The sequence below is a fragment of the Lynx rufus genome, unplaced genomic scaffold, assembly GCF_022079265.1.
Source record: "Lynx rufus isolate CCGP_SWC_20201006 ecotype Redwood Valley unplaced genomic scaffold, mLynRuf1.p SCAF_4, whole genome shotgun sequence".
In the NCBI taxonomy this organism is placed as follows: domain Eukaryota; kingdom Metazoa; phylum Chordata; class Mammalia; order Carnivora; family Felidae; genus Lynx; species Lynx rufus.
This window is the reverse complement of record NW_025814856.1, coordinates 26,188,495-26,211,676: the sequence shown is the minus strand read 5'-3', so window position 1 is coordinate 26,211,676 and position 23,182 is coordinate 26,188,495. Positions and strand designations below refer to the sequence as shown.

General features: G+C 36.3%; 1 protein-coding gene across 1 annotated transcript in view; it reads left to right on the top strand.

Moving 5' to 3' along the window:
• CFAP20DC (CFAP20 domain containing) overlaps nt 1-23,182 on the top strand; it is a 232,124-nt gene that overhangs the window by 79,674 nt on the left and 129,268 nt on the right. Inside the window, exon 5 of the mRNA XM_047097108.1 lies at nt 2,258-2,372. Within this exon, the coding sequence (XP_046953064.1) occupies nt 2,258-2,372 (115 nt within the window). The remainder of the gene's footprint in view (nt 1-2,257; nt 2,373-23,182) is intronic.

Genomic DNA, 23,182 nt, shown 5'->3' with positions numbered 1-23,182 from the left:
CCCTGCTGGCTTTATTATAAAGTAGATCATTTCTGGATGTTATCTAATTCCGTCTCTTCTTTGTTTTCTTCATTGCATTTAGGAGAACTGGCATTTATTTTTTCTCTTTCTCCTTTTTTACCTTGCTTTTCTCACCATCATATTCCCCAGTGTACTCCAGGATACTGTCTGGTTCAGTGACCTTTTTCTTAAATATGTGAATGAATGAATGTTCTTGTAGTTCTATATGTTGATAAACTGGTAGTCTGCTCAAACCTTCTTCTGGAGTTTGATCCTTACCAGTTCAAATAAAAATGACATAGTCTTTTCTCTATAAGCAAAGCAGAGCTTTAATAAGATTGTGCTCAACTGAGTTTTGGTTGGTGCAACCAAACTTTTTGTATGATGTGAGGGAACTTTTTCTTCCCTCTCCTTTTCCAGAATCCCAATATGGTTTTCCTTCTATTTTTCTAATCAGAGCTTCTTACACAAGAGACCTAATAACATGACAATGCTTTCCAAACATATTTGATCCTGTGCCCTATTGGTAGAATGTTTGAGCACACTAACCACATAGGTACATTTATTTATTTCAAAAACACATTTATTTGGAAATGTGCACAAAAATAATATTTGTAAAGGATGGGATGAAAGATAGCTCTAACCACCCCACCTCCCCGTGTGCTCATCCCACTTTGAAGACACTGCCTTGGGGCAAATATTATACTATATTTACTTATACATCTAAATATAAAACTGCAGTAAGCTTAACACTTTTGCATTTTAACCTTACCTCTGACTATGGATTGAAAGGCTTTATTGCTTTTTAAATAAATTTATAGTATTGTTTAGTGCAGGTAGGGTATAATTTTTAGGTGGGGCATACTCTGAATTCATCTCATCTAATTTTTACTGTATTTATTCTTAACATTGTTCACTGGTAGTTTTTCTACAGAAGAATATGTATTTTAGAGGGAAGAAATAATGAGATTAGAAAAGTAGGAAGGGAGATAAGGAAAAGCTATAGAAAAGGCCATGTTGGAGCACCTGAGTGGCTCAGCTGGGTAAGCATCTGACTCTTGATTTTGGCTCTCAGGTCATGATCTCACAATTTGTAAGATCAAGCCCTATATTGCACTCTGCGCTGATAGCACAGAGCCTGCTTGGGATTCTCTCTCTCTCTCTCTCTCTCTCTCTCTCTCTCTCTCTCTCTCTTTCTCTCTTTCTCTCTCTCTCTGCCCCCCCCCCCACTTGCATGCACACTCTCTCTTTCCAAATAAATAAATAAACATCTTATTGCTTCTCGGCCTTTTGGCTAAGATCAAGTGAAATAAATAAACATCTTTTAAAAAAGAAAAGGCTATGTTGACTTAAAATATTTAATTACACTGTAAATATTAATAGTAGTTCATTTGAATGAAATGTTGTCAGCTTGGGGGATTACTAATTGTAGAAAATTAGCAGTTTGTACATGTAGATAAAGTTGCTAAAAATGGTAGAAACATCACTATTCTCCGGTAAAAAGACAGTCTTTAATAAGCATCAACTCTACCATATAGCAGCCTGAGACAGGTTTGGAGATTTTAAGCCTCCTGTTGCCTCTGAGACCTAAAGGAAGCAGAACATAAAAATGAGCCTCTATCAATTTGAAGCAAACCTAATCTTTGTGATCACGGCTGTGGTCTAAATCTATTAAAGATGTTCAAATTCAGTGTCCTTGGTATCACTGCGGCTTGACCTGAATAGTGAGCAATAAACTTGTGTATTATAATTCTGGTTTGAAGATATGTGCTTAGGAAGTGAAACCGACAGTCAGTGTTTTGTGTCTGTCTCTAAGCAGACTAAGAGCCTATATAAAATGACAGGTGCATTTCTAGGGAAAGAAACCCATAATGTTTTCCTATTTAGTAGGTGACAGTATGTCCCAAGATAACACAAGCTTAAGGGGCTGGAACAAGCATGGTTATTAAAAGCTAGCAGTTTCTCAGTTCATACAAATTGAATTTTTTCATAGGCTAGAAGACTGTGGAAATCTAGTGTAGAGTACTGAAATAAATTAGCATATTAAGTGAATTTATACATTCAGGCTTGTGAGCACTTTGAATTTAAGGAAGAAACTTTATTACTCCTTGAAAGAAAAAAAAAGGCAGTTCTTAAATTCTGTGTTTGATCTCCCTATTGGAAAGGGCCTATATGATAAACTATATCATTTTGATGATTATCCAAAGCAGCGGTTATTATATTGATGAAAATCTTTCTCTTTTCTTTCTTTTTTCAGAATTACTGATTTAGGGAACATTAAAAGAAGATTGTATTTATCAACGGTCCATAAGGAACTGTCCTCAACTCCTCTCCATGCAAAAATCCCACTTTTCATGATCAAGCGCAAAATTGTAAGTGTCACATGAATGTTGCTTAAAATATTAAATTTAAATTCAGCAAATACTAATTATGGGCCTACTCTGTGTATAAGGTACTTTGTTAAGTATATAAAAATGAATAAAATGCATACTCTTCCTTTCCCTCCCATGAAAGAGCTTAAAATCCACTAGGTGGGAGAATGTAATTATTTGAGCATCTGGAATATTACCAAAACTGATAGAAAGTTCAGTGAAGAGAGAAGTTCTACTGGTACCATGAAAGGGAAAGAAGCCCATCTGACTGCAGGATGAGGAAAGGCTACATGAAGAAGATTACAGTTAGTTGGGCCTTTGAAGGACTGTAAGAATTCAACAGATAGAGAAGGGAAGTGAGCATTCCAAGCAGAAGGAACAGCATGAACAGAAGCTTGAAGGCTGGAAATTGGTACACATTTGGAGAACAAAGAATGATTAATCATTGTGGCCAGATTTTCAAAAAATAGCCTTAAGGAAACAGCAGTCCTGTAATACAACAGTCAGATATAGGTTGGGAGATTTTATGCCTATTGTGTAACCTCTAAGACCTAAAGCAGCAATAATGTCTGGAGATATAAACTGTAGGTTACAGGCCAAGAAATTTGAGCCTGATATGACTTGACTAGTCTTTCTCAAACTTCAGTTATTTTAGTACTACTCTCATGACTTTACCATGTTTGTGTACAACCTGTGATTAATACTTTCCTTTAAATAACTCACCTTTGGGGATCTTAAATACATTTATTTTAGAAGAAAGCTTTTACCACTTACTCAAATGTATGGATGCCAGTATAAGGAAGGATCATGAAAAGTCAGGTGAATATGACACCTGGAAACTAATAAAGCTCTAATAACTGATTCTAAACAAATGGAGATCTGTGATGTGTCAGACAAAGAATTCAGAATAATCTTCTTTTTTTTAAAATGTTTATTTATTCTTGAGACAGAGACAGAGTGTGAACAGGGGTGGGGCAGAGAGAGAGGGAGACACGGAATCTGAAACAGGCTCCAGGCTCTGCACTGTCAGCACAGAGCCCGACACAGTGCTCGAACCCACGAACCATGAGACCATGACCTGAGCTGAAGTCGGACGCCCAGCCGACTGAGCCACCCAGGCGCCCCCAGAATAATCTTCTTAAAGAAGTTTGGTGACCTACAAGAACATACAGACAGACAACTCAATGAACTTAGGAAAACAAACTACACACAGCACAGGATTTTTGACAAAGGAATAGAAAACATCAAAAATAAACTAATAGAAATGCTAGAGCTGAAAAATATAGGAAGTTGAACTGAAGAATTCAATAGAGAGCTTCAAAAGCGATTCAACCATGCAGAAAAAAGAATGAGTGACCTGGAGGACAAGGCAATTGAAATTATCCAGTCAGGGGAGTAAAAAGTGAAATGAAATGACAAAGAGTGAAAAAACCCTATGAGAATTATGAGACACAAGGCAAATTTACATTATGGGAATATTCCCAATATTCACATTATGGGAATTCCAGAAGAAGAAGAGAAAGAGAAAAGGATAGAATGTGTATTTAAATCAGTAATGGCTCAAAACTTCCCAAACATGGGGAGAGAAATAGATATCCAGATCCAAGAGGCCCAAAGGACCCCAAATAAGACTACACAGACATATTACAGACATATTACAATTACATGTTGCGTCAAAGAAAGAATTTTAAAAGCAACAAGAGAAAAGAGAGAAGTTACATACAAAGAATTCCCGTAAAACTATGGGGAGATTTTTCAACAGAAACCTTTCAGGCCAGAAGAGAATATGATAAATATAAAAGAGATATTGATAAATATTAAAAAAAAAAAAAACTTAAAATCAACCAAGAATACGATACCTAGCAAAGCTGTCTTTCAGAAACAATGGAGGGATAAAGACTTTCCCAGACAAACAAAAGCTGATGGAATTCATTACCACTAAACCTGTCTTACAATAAATGCTAAAGGGAGTTCTTTGAGTAGAAATAAAAGTCCTCTAACAACATGCAAATGTAAGAAGGCAATGTAAAACTCACTGTATATGTAATAGAGTTGGAGTCTGTAACAGGGCAATTAGTGGTGCATAATTCATTTATAATAATATAAAATTGCATTCACCCTTCTATGTTTAAGTATGATTTCCTTATTCATCTAAGATTTTTTAGAGTTCAATGTTAGGTGGTTTCCAAGAGTTAAATTGTATGTGAGACCAATACACTTTTCTGTGTGCGGTTAAATGAATCAAATCTGTCTTTACCTTGCTTTTGTGGGTTCAGTCCCCTTTGTCAGTTAATTAACTGAAGTTCTAGATATTTTCTTAAATTCTAACTGATCATTCTGTACATGGCTATAATCCACACACACACACACACACACACACACACACAGTGTTATTTGTAGGAATACAGTATTTGAAAATCAAATACTATCTTTCTTTACAAGTGAACCTTGATAACATCGCAAGTGAACTTGATTGACCAATATTTCTTATTTAACAAATAAGTCACATGAATTTGTGCTAGCAGCACCAGGTATCTAACGATATAAAAAGTGTACTGCCAAAACTAAAAAATAAATAGTAATATGTGTAATAGGTCCTGTGGGGCAGTGTTCTTTGATTCATCTACTTCATCTTCCCACTCTCCAGTTAGATGACTCAGTGGAGAATAGTTACATGTAGTTTTTAAAAAATCCTGGTGTGAAGAAAGCAAATTGGTCGCTATTTTAGGTAAGTTTAAGTCATGCTAAATTTTGAAAGGCAAAGCAGTCATAATATTTGTAACATATCTAGAACTTTTTCCTCAATGTGGTTGAATCTAGAAAGAATTGTTCACTTATATTTGAGATAGTTCTAAGCAATAAGCAAAGATAAAATATTTTTTCTATAGTGTTCTGGTTGAATCTGGAAAGAATTGTTCACTTACATTTGAGATAGTCCTAAGCAATAAGCAAAGATAAGACATTTTTTTCTATAGCATTCCCCAACCCAGTGAAATCACCAAGTCATAACTGCTTGTAATGTATTCTAATTATTTTATATTTTGTTAAATACAAACCCATAAGTAATATATAGAAGTTAAGAGCATGGTATCTGAATTCTGACAATTACTAGTTATGTGACCCTGTGCAAGTTTCTGTTCATTTTCCTCATCTATAAAATGCAGGTAATATGAGATATACATCCTAGTAAGATTGTTGTGGAGATTTACACAAGTATATAAACATGAGGCTTTTAGAACAGTGCCTGACACAGTCTTAAGTCATAGATAAGGATTATAGCTTCAGTTTGGTCTTTAGTTGCTATATCTTCCAGGAAGCCCTCCATGATATCCCCTCTGTGGTTTAGATATTTGGGGTATAGTTCACCATTGCCATTCACAGATTCATGATCTTCATAACCCTTCTTCAGTCTGTACCTAAATCATATTTGCTTATGTATCTCCCTGCCTTTAGACTATAAGCTTGTCTTAATTGACTTTTATCCCTAGTCCCTATAGGTACATGGCATGTAGTAAGTGCTCCATAAATATTTGTTCAACCAAATTGGCAAATCTTACTGTGTCTCCTGACATGGGAGAGAAAATAAATGAGTTTGTCATGTACCTTTCTAAATGTGCTTGATAATCCCAGAAGTATTCTGTACTATTCAAACAGATATTTAAAAATTCAGTTCTAAAACTTATACTCCTTTCCCCTCAATCCAAGAGATGCTACAGCAGCAGAGTGTCTTTCATTTCCACTGTTAATGCAGTCTATTCCCATTGGGCCCTTATCGAATTAAAGCTGAACAGTGTTTTAGGGGAACCTTCTATAGCAAGAAGTAAGATGAGAGAGAGCACCACCCATTCAGAATGCCATTGCTAGGATCCTCCTTGGTGTTGGTGTGGTGTTGCTCTAGTTCTCTGCTTTTTGCCAAAACTTTCTTCACATCTACTTTCTTAGGAACTGTAGATACTTTGGTGGTAAACTTTGAAGCGCAGTATTTTTAAAGCTCTTTAGCTAACATTTATAAATCAGAAATTGTCAATATTGTCTGTTGTGCAGTGAGCAGTCAGCTGAAGCTGAGTGGCAACTGCACACTTTTAACAGAGCTTTGAGCTCTGTGTGAAGTTTAGTCCTCTCCACTTATAAAGAATGCAGGTGCATTCAGACCCTTCCTGCTTCATACATTTGGGTTATCTACATACGCCCTCTGAGCATACAGTTTGCAACCTCAATTTAGAGGATAATTGCTAAATACTCCACTTTGCTTGGTTCTTTAGCTAAAACCTTTACATAGCCAAAGGCAGCAAATAAATATTCTTATAGCCACACCAATATGAATATTTATGTATAGGCCACTTACTATTCCAGTTACCATTAAATGTTCAACCTTTCAAATAAAAAATTTTTTTTCATGTTATTCTTAATTATGAGTGATTCACTTTAACATTTAAATTACAACAATTTCTTCTTTTAACTTAGGTTTTCAATGGTAAGAGCAATTTGAAAAATTAATAACCATCAGATTAAACAATGGAGATAGCCACTTAGTCAAGACTCACTGAAATCAATCTTCTTTTTCAATATAATTTTAGTTAGTTGGTGATGGTATCAGATGAACATCAATGTCTTGCCACCAAAGTATACATTAATGTATAGTATATCTAATTGTATCTGAATAGGAAGTTCAGGTATGAAATATCATTGAGCATGAATCATTCATTGGAGCTATAAGGAAGTGGTATGATAAATTATAATGCCAAAATCTTTTAGTAACCTTTACCACTCAAATACCCAGTGTTTGTCATTTAAATGACAATTCTTTAGAAGTTGTACTTTCTTTAACCACAACTCTGTTGGATTATGTTATGGCTTTTATTACAAACTGAAAATGTGGTATAATGTTTTTAAAACTTCCCTTCAAAGATCATTTTTCCCATAAAGCTAGTGATACAGAAGTTTTTGGTTTTTAACAGTATTTAATTTCTTGAGTGTCACTGAATGAGAAGGAAATAGAGGAAGCAGGTTTATTTAGACACAAGATCATTTAGATATACATTTAAGATACTAGAGAATGTTTATAACCTTCTGGTGCTTATTTGAAGGTTTGTAAATGTTTTCATTTCCTTTTTGAGAATATCATTTAAAAATACCTGTTTTTCTCACTCTACTCACCTGTCAGTTTAATATGGATGTTGAAGAAATTTGGGGAAAGAAGAGCAGTCCCATGCCTTCTTTTGCTGGCCCTGAATGGTTATGTGAAGTAGGAACAACTACATAAAAATGTTTGTTCTGGAAAACAGATGATTGCCTCATAAATTACATGAATAGGCACAATATTGTTAGAGTTGAAGTGTGGTCTCTACAGCTAGTTTGTAGGGATTCAAATTCTGGTTGTCACTTCTGTCTGTGAGCCCTTGACCAAGTCAGTTAATCTCTCTGCGCTTCATTTTCTCATCAGTTACGTGGTGACATAAGAGAACCTGCTTCCGGGGCGCCTGGGTGGCGCAGTCGGTTAAGCGTCCGACTTCAGCCAGGTCACGATCTCGCGGTCCGTGAGTTCGAGCCCCGCGTCAGGCTCTGGGCTGATGGCTCGGAGCCTGGAGCCTGTTTCCGATTCTGTGTCTCCCTCTCTCTCTGCCCCTCCCCCGTTCATGCTCTGTCTCTCTCTGTCCCAAAAATAAATAAACGTTGAAAAAAAAATTTAAAAAAAAAAAAAAAAAAAAAAAAAAAAGAGAACCTGCTTCCTAGAGGAGTTGTTAGGATCAAAACAATTATTACCTAGAATAGTGCCAAGCCCATAGTAAGCACTCAGTTAATGTTGGTTGATATAGTTATTATTTTATTTTCTCTTGACATAAATGCATGTTTATCGACTTATGAATATAGTGTCATAATAAACTTCTGAATTTATAGTTCATTTCAGTTGGCAAATATTTATTGAGTCCTTGCTCAGGTCTAGGTCTGTGCCAAATGTTAGGAATCCAAAGGTAAATGACACAGAGTCTTTCTCATCAAGAGATTATACTATGGCAGAGGAGGCAATGTAACACATGAACAATGAATGATAATGGGCTCTGGTGAACACCAAGCTAATCTTAGGAACCAAATGCTATTAAAGGAAAATATCAGATATATCTAGCCAAGTTGGGGGATGTTACAGTGTGTTTGTGACAAATTGTGAATACACAAAAACAAAAATAATGAAAGTTTATGTCACATTTGATCCATTAACTGATTCAAATGTACATAATTACAGTGCTAGAAAGGAAAGCTAGATGAAACCATAAAGGGGATTGAAAGCCATGTTGAGAAGTTTGAATTTTAGCCCATTAGAAATTTAAAAAATATTTAACATGGAGGAGTTTTGTAGTATGATCTGTATTCTAGAAAATAACTATGATATCAGAATGGGAAAAGCTAGAGGCTGAGTGACCAGTTAAGAGGCAATGCAGAAGTGTAGGTGAGCTGTATAAGCCTGAATTAGAGTAGTAGCAAAGAAGTAGATGAGGAGGACAGATAAGAAAGAGACTTAAGAAGTAAAATCAGTGAAAAAAATGGAGAAAATGGCACTGAGACTCACTGGACTTAACACCAAGTTAAACACTGTGGAATATCAATAAAATTGAAGTCAGAAATGTAGAAACTATTCAAACAAAAGCACAGGGAGGAGGAAAAAAGCCTAAAAAGAGATGAGTACTGTCCAAATGGCTTGTGAAACAGTATCAGCCAGTCTAATATATGTATAATCATAGTAGTAGAAGGAAAGCAAGGAGATTGAGCACAAGAAAATTTATAGACATGATGGTTAAAATTTTTTTAAATTTGAAAAATATACCCACAGATCCAGTAAGCTCAACAAACCGAGTTGAAGATCACTCAAAAACCACACCACAGCACAGCATGGTATATCATAACTTAAAAAACAAACAAAAAGAAACAACCCTAAAACCATGCCCTTGGTATGTCATAAATTGCTAAAGATCAATGATAAAGAGAAAATCTTAAAAAACATCCAGAGGAAAAAATACATTATACACCAGAGAACAATGATAAAATATATCACAGCTTCCCATCTGAAGCAATGAGAATAAGAAGATAATGGAATGATGCTGGGGAAAAATTTTTTTAAACCTGTCAACCTAGAATTCTTTATTTGGTGAAACTATCCTTCAAAAGTTGGAGCAAAATAAAAACATTTTCAGACTGAAAAGGTGAATTTATTGCCAGCAAACTTGCTCTACAAAAATATTAAAGGAAGTTCTTCAGTCTGAAAAAAATACGTACCAGGTAGAAATGTGGGTGTAAATGAGAGAAGAGTGCCAGTAATGTTAAATATGTAGATGAATCTAAAAGATTCTTTATTCATATCATAATTTCTTTAAAAGTATTTGTTGAAAGCAAAAATAATAATGGTATAGAAGAAAAATATATGAAATATATGACATTAACAAAAAGAATGGTAGAGATATTAGTACACATTTTTTTAGTCTCTTAAGCATGAGATATTCTATTATTACCCAAAGTTAGAGTGTGATAAGTTAAAGATTCATATTGTAAATTGTAGTGCAATCATTAAAAAAAAGGGGGGGAGTATAACTAATCAGCCAATTGATTAGATTAATGGGACACTAAAAATGTATTCAATCCTAAAGAATATAGGAAAGAACTAAACAAAGAACAGATAGGACAGATTGAAAACAAATAGCAAGATGGTAGTTCTAAACTCAAAAACATCAGAATAATTACATTAAATGGAAATGGACTAAACTCTCTGACTAAAAGACAGAGATTGTAGATTAATTAAAAAGCAAGATACCATAGTATAATGTTTATAAGAAAGGTATATTAAATCTAAAGACACAGGTGAAAAATTTAAAAAGAAAAAGGTTATACCATGCAAGCACTAACTCTAAAAAAGCTAGAGTGACTATGTTAATATCAGATAAAGTAGACTGCAGGAAAATGAATATTATTTAAAGAAGCATATTTCATAATGATGAGGGAGTCATCTCATGTAGAAGATATAGCAAACCTAAAAGTAACAGATCCAAAGAGAGAAACATAAATACACAATTTTAGATGAAGATTTCAACATTCCTCTCTCAGATTTCCCTGCATCTGAAGCATCTAAAATATGCAGAATTAGGGGCGCCTGGGTGGCGCAGTCGGTTAAGCGTCCGACTTCAGCCAGGTCACGATCTCACGGTCCGTGAGTTCGAGCCCCACGTCGGGCTCTGGGCTGATGGCTCAGAGCCTGGAGCCTGTTTCCGATTCTGTGTCTCCCTCTCTCTCTGCCCCTCCCCCGTTCATGCTCTGTCTCTCTCTGTCCCAAAAATAAACGTTGAAAAAAAAAATTTTTTTTTAAATAAATAAATAAATAAATAAATAATGCAGAATTAAATAATCAAGAGAATATATCAATGACATAAAAAAAATGGACAGTGGAGAAAATAAAACCAAAAGTTTGTTCTTTGAAAAGATATAATAAGTGATAAGCTGTTAGCTATATTAATCAAGAAAAAAAGTACACACATTACCAATATCAAGAATGAAAGGGAAAAGGGAAAATAAAGGAATATTATGAACAATATTTTGCCATTAAATTTGACAATTTAGATGAAGTGGGCAATTTCTGTCAAAGACAAATTACTAAAACTGATACTAAAGGAAATTAAAATTTAAAATAGCCATATATTTATTTATAGGAATTGAATTTGTAATTAACATTCCTGCAAAGAAAATACAGGTCCAGAAATCGACATCCAGGCTTTACGTATAATTCTACCAAACATTTAAGAAAAAAATAATACCAATTTTAAACACTCTTTCAGATAATAAAGGAGAATGAATATTTCCCAAATCATTGAATAAAATGAGGTCAGCATAATTCTGATACCAAAGCCAGCAAAGACATTAAAATCCCCAAAAGAGAACTATAAATCAGTATCACTCATGAACATAAATATATGAATCCTTAACATCAAGTATTCAAGGTTGGTCTTATATTTGAAAATCAGTGTAAGTGATCACATTAACAGAATAATGGAGAAAAAAATCATAAGATCATCTCAATAAATGCAGAAAAATCTTTTAACAAAAATTCATTAGCCATTTATGATTAAAACTTACATCAAACTAGGAATAGAAGGAAGCTTTTTCAACCTGATAAAGGGTTCCTATTAAAAAAATCTACAACTAAATGATACTTAGTGGTGAAAAAGTGACTGTTTATCCCCTAAGACAAGGAACAAAGCAAGGTTATCTACTCTACTTCTATTCAGCATTGTATTGGAGGTCCCAGCAAGTGCAGTAAGATAATAAAGAGAAATAAAACACATACAGATCATAAAAAAAGAAGTAAAACTTTCTCTCTTTGCAGACAATATAATCATCTAAGTAGACAGTTCTAAGCAATCTACAAAAACTAAACAAAACCTACTAGATTAAGTGAGTTTTATAGGGTCACAGAACATAGCATAGGTATAACCAAAGTCAATTGTATTTCTATATATTTCTATATAAATTGTTTATATCAGTAAACAATTGAAATTAAAAATTTTTTTAATTTAAATATGTTTATTAAGTTTTTAATTTTAATTCCAGTATACTTCACATAAACAGTTATATTCATTTTAGGTGTACAATATGGTTATTCAACAATTCTATTTTTAATTTTTAATTTTGAAAATGTTTACAATAGCATCAAAAATACATAATATTCAGGAATACATTTAATAAAATATATGCTAGACCTCTACACTGAAAAGTATAAAACGTTGCTGACAGAAACTGAAGACCTAAATAAGTGGAGACATGTTGTTTATGGATCCAAAGAATGTATATCCAATCTAATCCCCATCAGAATCCAGCAGGCTTCTTTTTTTTTTTTTAAGTTTATTTTTATTTATTTTTAGAGAGACAGAGACAGCACGAGTGGGGAGGGGGCAAAGAGAGAGTGAGACAGAAAATCCCAAGCAGACTCTGAGCTGCCATCACAGAGCCCAACGTCAGGCTCGAATTCACAAAACCATGAGATCATGACCTGAGCCGAAACCAAGAATTGAATACTTAACTGATTGAGCCACCCAGGCGCCCAAGGCTTTTTTTTATATTTTTTAATAGTTTTTGCAAAATTTATTAACAAATTCTAAAATATATATGGGAATTCAAAGGTCTTAAGTTACAAAACAATTTTCAAAACGTAAAAATTGTACCTCATGATTTCAAGACATGGTATAAAGCTACAGTAATCAGGACAATGTGTTATTGGCATAGATACCACTAAAAGTTTAGAAATAGACAACACATATAGTCAGTTGATACTCAACCAAACATGAGAGCAATTTAATAGAGATAGGAGCATCTTTTTTCAGAACTAGAACTTCTGAGCATCCATATGGGGAAAAGAAAATGAACCACAACCCATACTTCACACCATTCACAAAAACTAAGATAAATCATAGATCTAAATTTAAATGCTAAAAATGTAAACACTTTTAGGAGATTTCGTAGAACCCAGAAAACATTAACCCTAATAAAGAATAAATTGACAAAAATGGGCTTCAACAAAATTTAAAACCACTCATCAAAAAGACATTCTTAAGAAAATGAATATGCAAGCCACAGCTGGGAGAAAATATTCCTAATACATATATCTGGCAAAAGACATATCCAGAATATATTCTACAACTGTATAATAAAAAAAATGACATTTTTAAGGCAAAAACAATTGAACAAGCTCTTCTCAAAGATTATGCAATCAAATAAACATGTGAAGAGCTCCAGAGAGCTCCAGCTTCAGGGGAATTCGAATGAAAAACACAGTTACATTACTTCACCCACTAGAATGGCTAAAATAAAAGACACAGGAAATACGAAATACTCGTGAGGTATAAAGCAATTGTCATACATTTCCAGCATAGATGGAGAATTTCCAGCATAACCACTTTGGAAATATCTTTGGAAGTTTCTGATAAAGTTAAACATTTATCCATTGATCCAACAATTCCACTCCTTGGTGCTCCAGAGCCCACACTCTTGCATCCCTAGGAGGCTCCAGAGCCCACACTCTTGCATCCCTAGAAGGAATGTATTTAAAAGGAGTTGCCAGGAGCGTTTAACTGGAGGGAATTTCCAGGCAGGTTAAAGAACAGAATATTATAATTAGATAATAGAAAGTAATTTCTAATTCCAAATTGTAAAAGTTAAGTGTTTCAGAGAAATGAAGTTAAATCTCAGGATGTGGCCATCTGAGTGGATTACTGAGTGAAGAGTTGAAGAAGCTTTTGAGGGAAAGGAGGTTAAGGGGCTCAGGGTTTTGGACAGTACTATAGAAGGTAAGGTGAATCTGGTCCCAGCATTTTTCGGGAATGTGTATGTGGGCTGGCAACAGTGTGTCTGCAGAAGTGGGAGTGACCAGGGACTGAACTGAAGTGAAGATCAGTGAATTTAAAAGCGTAGAAGAACCTGTGAATGCAATGCCTCAGACTTCAAAGAAGATAGGGTTCCCAATAGGAAGTTTAAGCCCTCTCCCAATGCGACCTAGCCCCATGGCCTCAAAATCGGAGGTTGTAGAAGCACATGTGAACTCCATAAGTGAGCTTCAACTCCAGAGTTGAAAGCTACTATCTTAGAGAAAAGCCAGGTTTCAGTTAAAGTAGGGTATTGCAGGACCCTTAGAAAAATACAGAGGATGTAAGTACTTTTCAGTAGTAAGGATTTCAGAGGGCACAGTGAAAGATGACTTGAGAATTAGCAGGAGAAAGATGGGCTGCTATTTCAGGAAGACACTGTGTGCTCAATGCAGATTAGGAATGGGAGGTGGGGGTCAACTGCTAAATAGGCATCATGAAGATACGTTATAAGGAGCTTGCTTTTCTGTGGTTCAACCAGGAGCTGCAGCACTAATAGCCCCAACTTCTCCTTAACTTCCCTGTCTCTGCGTAAGGACTTGTCAAGATTTGCTTTTCCTCAGGAAACTGTTTTTTATTTAGTAGTAATAGCTAATTGCTTCTCTTGACCATTCAGATATAAAATTGCTATTTTGATTTCTGCTTACACCATTTAATAAACAATATGATGGTGATTGAGATGAATATGGCCATTGTAAGCAGATTTTCTATGGAGATATTAAAGCTAACACGTGAAATATTATTTTAAAGGGCACAAGAATAAACGTCTTTAAACCCCATTCCTTGTTATCATTTTAGGAACACAAAAACAGAATGAGGTTCTAAAATTGTGAGAAGAGATGTACTTTAGGATTGCTAGGCTATGAAATTGTGGTTTCTTATTTGTTGTTTCCTTTTAGAAAGGCACCACTAGCTAGAGCTGTGCGCAGTGACTCAGGCTCTTTCTACACTGGCAAAATGAATCCAATTATCTTCACATCTTTCCTGCAGTAATGGCAAGGAAAATCAGAAAGTGCTGGACGACCAAGAACTTGTTATTGCATGCATTTGACTGGTGTGTGTGTGTGTGTGTGTGTGTGTGTGTGTGTGTGTGTTCACACAGTCTACTGGCCTTACACCAGTATATAATAAAGCCATAGGGCCAAAACATGAATCTGTAAAACCTAGAAATTCATGCTTTGAATCATTCTTTTGCCGTTTGCCAGCCAATTCCTTTATGCAGAATTCCATGCTGGAGCTAAATAGTATAAACTCTCTTACTAATTGAAGCAACAAACTAAGCAAAACTGTCTTTTCTCTGTCAGATTGCTGTCTTTCTGGTACATAATTTTTAAGCCCATAATTAGGAATATTGTAAATCAAGAATTCTTTGCTAGACTAGAGTTATACATAGGAAGAAAGTGATTAGAGGTCAAGAAATATGTCAAAAAAGGGATTTTAAGACTGGTTGATCACCAAGAATAAGGAAAATAATATTTTATAAAGATTAACTATTGGGGTGCCTGGGTTGCTCAGTTGGTTGAGCATCCAACTTCAGCTCAGGTCATGATCTCACGGTTCATGGGTTTGAGCCCCACATCAAGCTCTGTGCTGACAGCTTGGAGCCCAGCTCTTGGTTAGGATTCTGTGTCTCCCTCTCTCTCTGCCCCTCCCCTGCTTGCACTTTGTCTCTCAAAAAAAATTTTTTTTAATTTAAAGAAAAAAAGATCAACTATAATTCAGATAAGCTGCATATTGATAGTAGAGAGTTCATACTCTTCTGAAACTCCCAAAAGCCTATCACAGTGTTTATATGAATAATGAGTTATTTGTTGAAGCTTATGAAAAGTGGAACCTTTACAGATACCAGCTAAAAAACAGTAATTTCTATTTCCTCTAGCCAGTGGAGACTTATGAAAGTTATTCCCATCTTTCTCAGGAGCTACTCCCATCTGTACCTCTAAGAGATGAATTCACTAGTTATCAGTTCCCACACATTTATGGGGTTAGTTGAGTGATTATAAAATGAGAGTTTGAGGATTTTGCTTGAGGGAGAGCTTGGGAAGATGGTGGAGTAGGAGGACCCTGAGCTCACCCCATCCCACATTTCAACTAGGTATCATCCACATCCAAGTCAACAAACCAGAGGGTAATCTGAAGACTGGAGGAACAAATTCCTCAACTAAATATAGAGAAGAAGCTGCAACCAAAAGTTTAGAAAGGGCAGAAAGGCAGAGGGAGGCTGCCTGCAGGAGGGAGGGAGCTGCGTGCAAAGAGGGCAGAGAAATGGACCCTTGCACCAGGGGGCTCACACAGGGAAGACTAATCCCCATAACATTTGGCTTTAAAAACCAGAGGGCCTGAGGTACCTGGCTGGCTCAGTTGGTAGAGCATATGACTCTTGATCTTAGGGTTATGAGTTCGAACACCACATTGGGTGTGGAGTTCACTTTAAAAGGGGGGAGCACCTGGATGGTTCAGTCAGTTAAGCAGTTAAGTGGCTAAGTGGACAACTTTGGCTCAGGTCACAATCTCACAGTTTGTGAGTTTGAGCCCTGCATCAGACTCTGTGCTGACAGCTCAGAGCCTAGAACATGCTTCAGATTCTGCGTCTCCCTCTCTCTCTGCCCCTCCCCTACTCACACCCCATCAAAAAATGAATAAATGTTAAAAAAAAAAACCAGAGGGGCTGAATTCCATGAGTTTATAAGACCAGTGGTACCTAGGGCTTTGAAAGTCAGCTGACTCAGTGGTGGGCAAGCCAGGAGGGTGAGTAATAGCTGGGCCTCCACCCTGAAAGAGACAGCGGTCTGCATGGAGAGGCAACAAAAAAAAAAAACAGTAGTTTGCACAACCATGGGGGCAAATGGGAGACAGATCTGCACATACTGATTCCAGAGCGTGCTGGGGGACTTCTCTGAAAGCAAGGGAACTCGCAGATGCCATTTTCCTCCCCCATCTCCTAGCATAAGTACAGAGCCACCTTTGAGAAGTAGAGCTGCACAGATACTTGCTGCCTGACCCACTGGCAGTGTGCCATGCCCACAGGTTCTGTTGAGAACTAGCCGACTCCAAGCCTGCTGGCTTCAGCCCTCAGCTCAGGACAAATTTTGTGAAAGCCACACAGTGCACCCCACCCACCACCACTGCACACCACGTGCAGTCACCACGCTGGCCTAGACACTGCACCACACCCAACCATGAACCCCAGCCACCCTTTGTGTGCAGGGCCCACCCTGTCCAGTCATCTTTGCTCACCTTCGCACCCCTGGCAGCTCCAGAATGCGGCACCCACCACTACAGCATTTTGGAGTGCCCCAGTGCAGACTTTACTGATACTGCCACCCCACTCCCAAATTCCCCGGCAGGCACACCCTCTCAAAGCTGCCATGCCTGGGTCCCACTCGCACCACAGAGAGTAAGCACAGCCCACAAAAGGCAGAGAGTCAGTGCGGATAATTGCACTGAAAGGAAAAGTGGCTCAGACATAGCAGCAGGGTATAAGCAACACATACAGGATGCTCTCCTGAAGTGCCAAGTTTAGGTGAACAGGGGATACTACACTGCAGGCTGCCCCAGGACCTCTTCTTTATAAAGTCACTACTTTCAAGTTCGGAAGACAAAACTGACTTTCGTAACACACAGAAACAGACATAGAGAGGCAGACAAAATGAGACTAAAAATTTATCCCAAGTGAAAGAATAAGACAAGGCTACAGCCAGAGATCTAAGCGAAATGGACAAATAACATGCTTGACAGAGAATTTCAAACAGTGACCATAAGGATAGTTACTGGACTTGAGAAAAGAGTGGAAGGCACGAATGTGACCCTTAACATAGAGACAAGGAATAACTTAGAGATAAAGGATTCAGAAAAAGAAATGAGAAACACGCTTGATGAAAGGAATAGCAGGATGGAAGAAGCAGAGGAGCAAATTAGTGATGTAGAAGACAGAGTAATGATAAGTTATCAAGCTGAATAATAAAGATAAAAAAGAATTACACAAAACAAGAGTAGACTTAGGTGGACTTAGTCACTTACAGTGACTCCATCATATGTAATAACATTCATATTTATAGGAGTCCCAGAAGAAGAAGAGCAAGAAAGGGCAGCAGAAAGTTTATTTGAAGAAATAATATCTGAAAACTTGCCTTATCCAGGAGGCACAGAGAACTCTCCTCAAAATCAACAAAAGCAGACCCACACCATGACATATTGTAATTGAACTTGCAAAATATAACGATAAAGAAAAAAATCTTAAAATGAGCAATGCGAGAAAAGTCATTAACTTACCAGGGAAAACCCATAAGTCAAGCAGAAATTTTTCTACAGAAACTTTGCAAGTCAGAAGGGAGTGTCATGATGTATTCAAAGTGCTTAATGAGAAAAATTTGTGGTCAAAATGCTCTATCCAGCAAGGTTGTCATTCAGAATAGGAGAGAGAGAGTTTCCCAGGAAAATATAAACGAAAGGAGTTTGTGACTACCAAGCGAGTCCTGCTAGAACTATTAAAGAGGACTCTTTGACTAGAAAGAAGAGACGAAAAAGGATAGTATGATGGTAGAAAACACAAAAATAATGAAAATGAATATTTCTGTAAAAACTAAGTAAGGAATTCAAAAGGGGAGAATAAAATATAATAACATATACCTAAAGTCTGGGGAGGAGAGGAGAAAAGAATGGATTCATACCTAAATGACCATCAACTTAATATAGACTGCTATATGCGGAAGCAGTTATATACAAACCTAATGGTAACCAAATATCAAAAGCCACTAATAAATAAACATGCAAAAAATAAAGAAAAAGAAGCCCAAATATATCACTAAAGAAAATCATCAAAACATGAAAGAGAGGAAGTCAAGAAAGGATCAGAGAAAATCTCCAGAAACAAAATAATAATAAAATGGTACTAAACACATATCTATCAATAATACTCTGTAAATGGACTAACACTCCAGTCAAAAGACATAGGGTGCCAGAATGGATACAAATCATATCCACCAATACAGTGCCTACAGGAGACTCATTTTAGACCTAAAGACACCTGCACATTGAAAGTGAGGGGGATTTTGATAGTGCTGCTATCAGCAATAGTCAAATTATTGAAAGAGCCCAAATGCCCATCAACTGATGAATGATAAAGAAGATGTGGTATATACATACAATGGAATACTACTTGGTGATGAAAAAGAATGAAATCTTGCCATTTGCAACAATGTGGATGCAACTAGAGGGTATTATGCTAAGTAAGATATGTCAGTCAGAGAAATATATATGATTTCACTCATATGTGGCATTTGAGAAACTCAGCAGATGAACATAGCAAAAGGGAAGGAAAAATAAGATAAAAACAGAGACAGGGAAATCATAAGGCTCTTAAATACAGAGAACAAACTGAGGGCTGCTGGAGGGGAGGTGGGTGGGGGGTGGGTTAAATTGGTGATGGGCATTAAGGAGAGCACTTGTTGGGATGAGCACTGGATGTCATATGTATGAGATGAATCACTGGTTCTACTCCTCATGCCGAGACTACACTGTACGTTAACTAACTTTAATTTAAATTTTAAAAAAATGAGGGAGATAGAGAAACATTTATCACACAAATGGATGTCAAAAGAAAGCTGGAGGAATAATACTTATATTGGACAACTGGACTTTAAAACAAAGACTATAATGAGAAAAAGAAGGGCACTATATCATAGTAAAAGGGACAACCCAACAAGAAGATCTAACAATTACAAATATTTATGTACCAACATGAGAGCACCCAAATATATAAAACAATTAACAACAAACATAAAGGAACTCATTATAACAATACAATAATAGGGGACTTTAACACCCCATTTACTTCAATGGGCAGATCACCTAAATAGAAAATCAACAAGGGAACCATGGCTTTGAGTTGCACACTGTACCAGACGCACTTAACAGATATAATCAGAAACAGCATCCTAAAACAGCAGAATACACATTCTTTCAAGCGCACACAAACATTCTCCAAAACGGATCATGTATCAGGCCACAAAACAGGCCTCAACAAATAAAAGAAGATTGAAATCATACCATGCACATTTTTATCCTAACCACAACACTGTAAAACTAGAAGTCAGCCACAAGAAAAAATCTGGAAAGACCACAAATACATGGAGGTTAAATAACATTTTACTAAACAATGAGTGGGTAAAACAGGAAATAAAAGAAGAAATAAAAGAGTACATGGAAACAAATGAAAATGAAAACACAACAGTCCAAAACCTCTGGGATGCAGCAAAAGTGGTCCTAAGAGGAAAGTATACAGCAATATAGGCCTATCTGAAGAAGCAAGAAAAATCTAAAATGACCTAAACTTACACCTAAAGGAGCTAGAGAAAGAACAACAAACAAAGCATAAAGCCAGCAGAAGGAAGGAAATAATAAAGATTAGAGAAGAGACAAATGATACAGAAACAAACAAACAAAAACAATAAAACAGATTAATGAAACCAGGAGCTGGTTCTTTGGAAAAAGTCAATAAAATTGATAACCTCTAGCCAGACTTATAAAAAGAAAAGAGAAAGGATCCAAATAAATCACAAATGACAGGAGAGAAATAACAACCAAAACCACAGAAATACAATCATAAAAGAATATTATGAAAGAATATATGCCAACAAATTGGACAACCTGGAAGACATGGATTAATTCCTAGAAACATATAAACTACCAAAACTAGAACAGGAAGAAATAGAAAACTTGAAGAGACCAATAACCAGCAAACAAATTGAATCAGTAATCAAAAAACTCCCCAAAAAACAAAAGTCCAGGACCATATGGCTTCACAGGTGAATTCTACCAAACATTTTAAAAAGTAGAAAAGGAAGAACAGACAGCTTTCTCTTTTTTTAATTTTTTAATGTTTATTTATTTTTGAGAGAGATCGAGTGCAAGCAGGAGAGGGACAAAGAGAGAGAGGGAGACACAGAATCTGAAGCAGGCTCCAGGCCCTGACAGCTCTGAGCTGTCAGCACAGAGCCTGATGTGGGGCTTGAACTCACGAACTGTGAGATCATGACCTGAGCTGAAGTCGGATGTTTAACTGACTGAGCCACCCAGGGCCCCCCAGACAGCTTTCAAATTCATTCTATGAGGTCAGCATTAATCTGATACCAAAACTAGATAAAGACACCACACAAAAAAAGAGAACTACAGGCCATTATCTCTGATAGACATAGATACAAAAGGTCCTCTATAAAATACTAGCAACCCAAATCCAACAATCATTTAAAAAAATCATTCCGGGCGCCTGGGTGGCTCAGTCAGTTGTGTCAGACTTCGTCTCAGGTCATGATCACACAGCCCATGAGTTTGAGTCCTGTGTCGGGCTCTGTGCTGACAGCTTAGAGCCTGGAGCCTGCTTCAGATTCTGTGTCTCCCTCTCTCTCTCTCTTTCTGCCCCTCCCCCACTCTCTCTCTCTCTCTGTCTCCCAAAAATAAATAAACATTAAAAAAAATTTTTTTAAATCATTTATCACAATCAAGTGGGACTTATTCCTGGGTTGAAAGGGTGTTTCAATATTTGCAAATCAATTAATGTGATATATCACATAAATAAAAGAGAGGATAAGAACCATATAATCACTTCAAAAGATGTAAACAAAACATTTGACAAAGTACAACATCCATTCATGATAAAAATCCTCAACAAAGTAGGTTTAGAGGGAACATATCTCACCATAATAAAGGTCATATATGGAAAACCCACAGCTAATATCATCCTAAATGGGGAAGAGTTGAGAGCTCTTCCTCTCCAGACAGGAACAAAACAGGAATGTCCACTCTCATCACTTTATTCAACATAGTACTGGAAGTCCTAGCCACAGCAGTCAGACAACAAAAAGAAATAAAAGATATCCAGATCACCAAGGAAGAAGTAGAAATTTCACTATTTGCAGATGACATGATACTATATATTTAGAAAACTCAAAGGACCTCACCGAAAAACTGCTAGAACTGATAAGTGAATTCAATAAAGTTGCAGGATACAATACCAACATATAAAATCCATTGCATTTCTGGGGCACCTGGGTGGCGCAGTCGGTTAAGCATCCGGCTTCAGCCAGGTCACGATCTCGCGGTCCGTGAGTTCGAGCCCCGCGTCGGACTCTGGGCTGATGGCTCAGAGCCTGGAGCCTGTTTCCGATTCTGTGTCTCCCTCTCTCTCTGCCCCTCCCCCGTTCATGCTCTGTCTCTCTCTGTCCCAAGAATAAATAAACGTTGAAAAAAAAATTGAAAAAAAATAAATAAATAAAATCCATTGCATTTCTATTTACCAATAATGAAGCAGCAGAAAGAGAAATTAAGGAATCAATCTCATTGTACCAAAAACAATAAGATACCTAGGAATAAACCTACCAAAGAGATGAAGACCTGTATGTACTCAGAAAACTATAAAACACTGATGAAAGAAATGAAGATGACACAAAGAAATGGAAAGATGTTCTATGTTCATGGATTGGAAGAACAAATATTGTTAAAATGTCTATACTACCCAAAGCAATCTACACACTTAATACAATCCATATCAAAATACCAACAGCATTTTTCACAGAACTAGAACAAAGAATATTAAAATTTGTATAGAACCACAAAATATCCCAATAGTCAAAGCAATCTTGAAAAGCAAAGCTGGAGGCATCCCAAATCTGTACTTCAAGTTATATTACAAAGCTGTAGTAATCAAGACAGTATGGTACTGGCACAAAACAAGACACATAGATCAATGGAACAGAATAGAAAACCCAGAAATGAACTGGCAGTTGTATGGTTAATTAATCTTTGACAAAGCAGGAAAGAATATCCAATAGGAAAAAGACTGTCTTTTCAACAAATGGTGTTAGGAAAACTGCACAGCAACATACAAAAGAATGAAATTGGACTTTCTTACACTAAACACAAAAATAAATTCAAAATGGATTAAAGACCTAAATGTGAGACCTGAAACCATACAAATCCTAGAAGAGAATAGAGGCAATAAATTCTTTGACATCAGCCATAGCAACTTCTTTCTAGGTATATCTCCTGAGAGAAGGGAAACAAAAGCAATAATAAACTATTGGGACTACATCAAAATTAAAAGGTCTGCACAATCAACAAAACTAGAGGGCAACCTACAGAATGGGAGAAGATATTTGAAGGGTTAATATCCAAAATATAAAGAAACTCTACAACTCAACACCCCAAACCAAACAATCCAAGTTACAAAAAATGGGCAGAAGACATGAATAGACATTTTTCCAAAGAAAACAGACAAATGGCCAACAGACACATGAAACGATGTTCGGCATCACTTATCATCAGGGAAATGGCAAATCAAAACTACAATAAGATATCACTTCACACCCGTCAGAATGGCTAAAATCAACAACACAAGAAACAACAGATATTAGCAAG